Source organism: Zingiber officinale, chromosome 2B, assembly GCF_018446385.1.
Source record: "Zingiber officinale cultivar Zhangliang chromosome 2B, Zo_v1.1, whole genome shotgun sequence".
Taxonomy (NCBI): domain Eukaryota; kingdom Viridiplantae; phylum Streptophyta; class Magnoliopsida; order Zingiberales; family Zingiberaceae; genus Zingiber; species Zingiber officinale.
Window position 1 is genome coordinate 103,595,473 of NC_055989.1, and position 6,399 is coordinate 103,601,871.

General features: G+C 41.3%; 1 protein-coding gene across 4 annotated transcripts in view; it reads left to right on the plus strand.

Moving 5' to 3' along the window:
- LOC122046591 (receptor-like serine/threonine-protein kinase SD1-7) overlaps nt 1–5,949 on the plus strand; it is a 40,897-nt gene extending 34,948 nt beyond the window's left edge. For 2 of the 4 annotated variants that reach the window (XM_042607361.1, XM_042607364.1), the window contains 7 exons: nt 2,906–4,072; nt 4,165–4,308; nt 4,465–4,583; nt 4,664–4,874; nt 4,965–5,205; nt 5,323–5,482; nt 5,569–5,949. In XM_042607361.1, the coding sequence (XP_042463295.1) occupies nt 2,906–4,072; nt 4,165–4,308; nt 4,465–4,583; nt 4,664–4,874; nt 4,965–5,205; nt 5,323–5,482; nt 5,569–5,844 (2,318 nt within the window). In that variant the 3' untranslated portion in view covers nt 5,845–5,949. Of the gene's footprint in view, nt 1–2,503; nt 2,566–2,905; nt 4,073–4,164; nt 4,309–4,464; nt 4,584–4,663; nt 4,875–4,964; nt 5,206–5,322; nt 5,483–5,568 lie in introns of all 4 variants that reach the window. The other 2 variants (XM_042607362.1, XM_042607363.1) reach the window with 2 other exon arrangements.
- The last annotated feature ends 450 nt before the right edge of the window (nt 5,950–6,399 follow it).

Consider the following 6,399-nt stretch of genomic DNA (forward strand, 5'->3'; position numbering starts at 1 on the left):
TTCACAGAAATCATCTCTATTCGATACTTAGGGATATTGACCAATTAACTTCTTGCAAAAGCATGGACATAGAGGGTAGAAACTAAGCAATCTATGTAATATCTCATAGCATTATAATGAAATTGAAATCTTAGAATCCACCTCCCAAAGCTCATTCCCTCCAAGATCAATTCTCTCTCTCTCCTCTCTCCTCTCTCTTCGTCTCAACCTTCTTTCTCTCTCTTTAATCACACTCGTTAGTTCGTAAGAGTCAAAGCCAATTTTCGACCGTCTAGATAACTTACATTGTGACATCTCTAGTGCATAATCAACAGTCCCTGTGGTTCGACAATCTTATATATTACTGACGACGAATCTGTGCACTTGGGGAATCATAACATCGAGCTGCCTGTATGCCGGCTATCAACGCTTCATACTTTGCTTCGTTATTAGTGGCTCGATAGTCCAGTCGAACGGACTATCTCTAGTCCGTCTAGATAACTTACATTGTGACATCTCTAGTGCATAATCAACAGTCCCTGTGGTTCGACAATCTTATATATTACTGACGACGAATCTGTGCACTTGGGGAATCATAACATCGAGCTGCCTGTATGCCGGCTATCAGCGCTTCATACTTTGCTTCGTTATTAGTGGCTCGATAGTCCAGTCGAACGGACAAGTGCATCCATTCCTCCCGCGGTGAGATAAGCAATATGTCGATCCCGCTGCCCTGCCAAGTGGACGAGTCATCCACATATATCTTCCATGTTGCTGCTGGCTCATCACTCTAGACTTCTGTGATGAAAGCTGTCAAGGCTTGAGCCTTGATCGCCACTCAGGGTTGATACTGAATATCAAACTTGCTCAGCTCGATCGTCCATTTGATTAACCTTCCCAATGCCTCTAGGTGGAGAAGGACGCGTCCCAGGGCACTGTTAGTCAGTACGATGATCATGTGCGCTGGGAAGTACAGACGAAGCCTCAGAGCGGCTAGAATCAAAGCGTACATGAGTTTTTCGAGATCGGTGTAGTAAGATTCAGCATCCTTCAATATATGGCTCAGAAAATATACAGGCTGATGATCCTGGCCATTCTGCCTAACCAAAGCCAATCCAACAGCATGTTCGTTAGATAACAAATAAATCCACAGTGCCTCACCCACAACCAGCTTGACCAATACAGGCAATGAGTTCAAATATTCCTTCAGCTCCTCAGCGCTCGATCACACTCGACGTCCCATTAGAATTTTGTAGCTCGGCGAAGCACCTTGAAGAACGGCAAGCTCCAATCAAACGACTTGGATATGAACCTGGATAGCGCCGTGATCCGACTGGTAAGCCTCTGAGCTTCCTTTAAGTTCCGAGGCGGCATCATATCTTGCAAAGCTTTGACTTTGCTTGGGTTGGCTTCAATGCCCCACTCGGTGACGATGTAGCCCAGGAAGTGACCACTCTTCGTGCTGAACAGACACTTGCTCGGGTTCAGCTTTATTCCATATGTCTTTAGCATTCGATAAGTCTCATTGATATCTGTGCATAGGTCAACAGCTCTGAGAGATTTAATGAGTATATCGTCGATGTATACCTCCATATTACGGCTGATCTGCCGTCGGAACACCTTGTTCATCAGTCTCTGGTAAGTGGCTCCGGCATTCTTCAGTCCGAACGGCATGATGTTGTAGCAATATATTCCGTCGACCATAATGAAGCTGACCTTCTCTTGGTCCTCTCGGGCGAGCAGCACTTGGTGGTATCCTTGATACGCGTCGAGTATGCTGATCAGCTCGCAGCTCACCGTCGAGTCCACCATTTGGTCTATCCTGGGCAATGGATAGAAGTCCTTTGGGCACGTCTTATTTAAATCACGGAAGTCGATGCAGACCCGTCATTTGTTGTTCGGCTTGGAGACTAGCACAACATTGGCTAGCCGGCTCGGGAATTAGACTTCCCTGATGTGGCTGGCCTCCAGTAACTTCTTTATCTTCGCTCGGATGATCACATTCTGCTCCGCGTTGAAATCCTTTTCCTTCGCTTCACCGATCGAGCGTCCGGTCGGACATGAAGCTCATGTTGAGCCACGCTCGGGGAGATGCCGAGAAGCTCATGAGTCAACCAGGCGAATACGTCATGATTTTATTTAAGGTGGGCGACTAGCTATGCCTTCTTCTCCTCCTCCGGGTCGGTGGCGATGAAGGTTGTTGCCTCCGCTTGGCTGGGGTGGATATGAACCTCCTCCTTTTCTTCATATACCAAGGTAGGGGGTTTTTCAGTGATCGTGTTTACCTCTAGTCGTGGAGCCTTCCGAGCGGCCTTTTGTCCACGGTTATATAAGATTTCGCGAAAATAGGTGAAGGTCTGATTTTCTTTTCAAACGCGAAAATAAATTTTTTTCGTCTTCTTCAAGTTCTTTTGCATTCTCATACATGCACACGAGCCTCACATCTCAGTTCATTACTGACTTAATCGTCAAAGAGGGTAACACCGATAATGTCAATCCTCGACTGACAAGCTTTGCTTTGCAGGACATCGAGAGCAGACGCACTGACAAACTGACATCAACCACATATCCAAACGAGTGACGAAGGTTTTATCACTAGATGATTCTATATTTTTTTTTGTTTTATATATATTTTTATTTTTGTGTACATCATCGATCCAACTAATTAATAATTAAAGAGTCAATCTCAAAAATATATATAATTATTTTCCATATTAATTCAAAATATTTTCTTCTCTTAATATTATTAAAAATATTAAAAATATAAGAAGATAATTATCTTCTATAAATATTTTTACATTTGATTTTAGTCAACGGAAGATTAAATATTCTTTTTTAAAATATAAAGGATAAAATACTATTTTATAAAAAATAGAAGGGGTTGAATGTATCTGATTCCTTTATTTATTTATCAACTTTTGTGCAGGAAATACAATGATGGGCTCACTTATTAAGAACCAGACATTGATCTCGGCGGGGAGTGTGTTCCAACTCGGCTTCTTCAGTCCAGTTAACGATTCTGCTACTGCATACATAAGAATTTGGTACTACAATCACCCACCAACAGAAAACAAAATAGTAGTATGGGTCGCCAATAGGAACAGATCTGTCAACACATCCATGGCATCGTTGAACCTCACTTCCGACGGAAATCTCATCTTATTTGAGGAAGGAACAAAGGTTTGGTCGACGGGAACATCCGCAGAACTCAATTCCGCACGCTTGCAGCTTTTAGACTCAGGAAACCTCGCGCTGACTGCCGGCAACTCTAACAGAATTCTATGGCAGAGCTTCGACCATGAGGGTGACACTTTTCTCCCTGGCATGAAGCTGGGATTCGACTTCCGGACCAACACTCCGTGGCAGATCGTGTCATGGATGAGTGCCACGGACCCTTCTCCGGGCAAGTACATCCTCAGGATGGAGACGTTTAATGTTCCGGATTTTTTCATGGTGAATGTGAATGAGAATGAATCCGTCAAACTCTTCCGCACTGGGCCATGGAACGGGCAATGGTTCGTCGGCCTTCCAATGCTGGGGAACAGCATCGCGATGTACGTAAACTTCGCTTACGTGTCCAACCAGAATGAGACCTACTTCATCGCTGAATATCAGACTCGATCTCCAGGGCTATTGCGGCTGGAAGTGGACGCCAACGGAAATACCCAGCTTTTGATTTTTGGTGGGGGAGAGTGGAATAATTCTTTGTTATGGCTTCTGGACGACGACTGCGATAACTACAATCGTTGTGGCCGCAACAGTGTTTGCACCATGGGCTACGTCTCAATCTCCTGTCGTTGCTTGGAAGGGTTTGAGAACAAAAGCGTCGACGAGTGCGCGAGGAAGGAACCCTTAAGTTGCTCGTCGAACCAGTTTTCGAAGGAGCCGAACATGAAACTGCCCGACACTGAGAATGCAACCTCACGAGGCAACATTAGTCTGGATAAGTGCAAGAAATTGTGCTTGGACGATTGCTTCTGCGTCGCGTATGCGGTGATCAATGGGCCTTTTGGGTGCATAACTTGGCACGGTGAGCTGTTGGATCTCAGAAATTTTACCGACGGAGGAGACGATTTGTACATTCGGCTTCCAGGTAGTCGCAAGAGTTTTGCGTGCGTGAAATTGGATGATCAGAGCAACATTACATTTAATCATCTATTTTTCCTTCTTTTTCTTTTCCTGCAGGATCATCAACGTCAAAAAATTGGAAGAAGCTCGTGTGGGTCATAATCATTTCGATGTTGCTGGGAATTTTTTTGCTGTGCGGTGTAGGTGTACTCCTTAGGAGGAGAAGAAACAGAGCATTGCGATTTCCAAATGTGGAGAAAGGTCTTGCACAATGTTTTATATAACAATACTGCTAGTTTTTCAAAGTTATTTCGGATTTAAAAAGGATTGAGTCAAATTTATTTAAATTAATCACTCAATTCTCAACTTTCTAAGAAAAAAAAATATTACTAATTCATAGCGTGATCCTTGTGCCAGGTTCGATTAGCGCATTGGATGTACTTTCTTCATATGATTTGCATACTATAAAAGTTGCAACAAATGATTTTTCTGAAGAAAACAAACTCGGGGAAGGGGGATTTGGTGTTGTTTATAAGGTAAGAAGACTTTCACAATCAGAAAAATGAATTTAGTCTTTCAAACCTGTAAAATTGAAGAAAATGATACATTTTATCAGGGTGAATTGGATGATGGACAGAAGATTGCTGTCAAAAAATTATCAAGATACTCCTCACAAGGTCCAAATGAGTTTCAGAATGAACTTTCCGTGATAGCTAAGTTACAACATAGAAACCTTGTTCGTCTTTTAGGCTCCTGTATTGAAGGAGATGAGCGACTTATGATACTCGAATACATGGAAAATAAGAGCCTTGATACTTTTATTTATGGTCAGCAGATTTTCTCACATTTCTTAGTTTTATTATCTTCACAAATGGTTAAAAACTAATCACAACACATTTGTAAATCTGGATCTCCAGATAAAGCTAAAAGTTCATTACTAAATTGGCAAAGACGTGTCGATATTATAATTGGGATTGCTAGAGGACTTCTATACTTGCATCAAGACTCTAGATTGAGAGTCATTCACCGTGATCTTAAGCCGAGTAATATTCTCCTTGACAAGGATATGAATCCAAAGATTTCAGATTTTGGCATTGCAAGGATATTTGAAGGAGACAATGCTCTTGAGGATGCAACAACGAGACCGATCGGAACATTGTAAGTATTTTAGATTGAGTTCACTTGATTTGATTAAATATATTGGGAGGAAAACTAACAAAGAAATATTAAGTTATCTCAATCTTTCTCACATGTCCTTTTATTTTTGTTTTATAGTGGTTACATGGCGCCTGAGTACTTATCACATGGAGTTTTTTCATTCAAGTCAGATGTATTTAGTTTTGGTATGATAGTACTAGAAATTATAAGTGGAAAGAAGAATAAAGTGTTTAGTCAAACTAGTCAAAGTGCTACCAACTTAAATCTTGTAGGATATGTAAGTATTAGTTTCAATATAAATAATTTTTCGTCTCTACATCGGACTATCTAAAATTTTAAAGTATGTTTCCTACGACATTGCAGGTGAATAAACTTTGGAAGGAAGGAAGATCTTTAGAAATTCTTGATGATGCATTAAATCAATCATATCCAGCAGAAGAAGTTTTACGTTGTATCCAAATGAGTCTTCTATGTGTACAAGATAATAGTAACTACAGGCCAACAATGACAGAAGTGATGGCGATGTTAATAAGCGAGGAGCAACTCTTTACTCCAGTTATGCAACCTGCTATAACGTCAACTAGCAGCGAAGGTGGTTTCACTGCCAATGAAATGAGCTTCACACTTGTAGGTCAATGAAATACGGATTTAGTTTTTATCTTTTCAATATTTGGCATCATCAGAGTCCTGGATCACTTTGTTAAGTTTACTATAAAGCAATACTGCAATGACTATTTTTGCAAAGCCCTTCAACTATTTTTGCAATGCTGAAATTTGATACCTTCAAGGTCATGCCCTCGTGGAGGAGGATATTGTTCGGTATAAGATCACGATGAATGACTCTCAAGATGGAGTCTCGATGCAAGTGTAGAAGGCCTCTAGCAATCCTCATTACGATCTCAAGACGCTTTTGCCTTTAGTAATACCCTTTTCGTTTTGTCTAGATCAAGTTATGAATAGTTTTTCATATCATTTAAGAACACTCTATAAGAATTAATATAGGCAAACATGCTAACCAAAAAGGAAAGCATCTAAGCTCTTGTTTTCCATGTATTCCAAGCTCATCTCCTTCAATGTAGGAGCCCAACAGACGAACAAGGTTTCTATGTTCTAACTTCGATGTAAGTGAGAGCTCATTATGGAACTCATTTGAGCCCTGTGACGAGTACGTGGACAATTTCTTGACGGCTCATT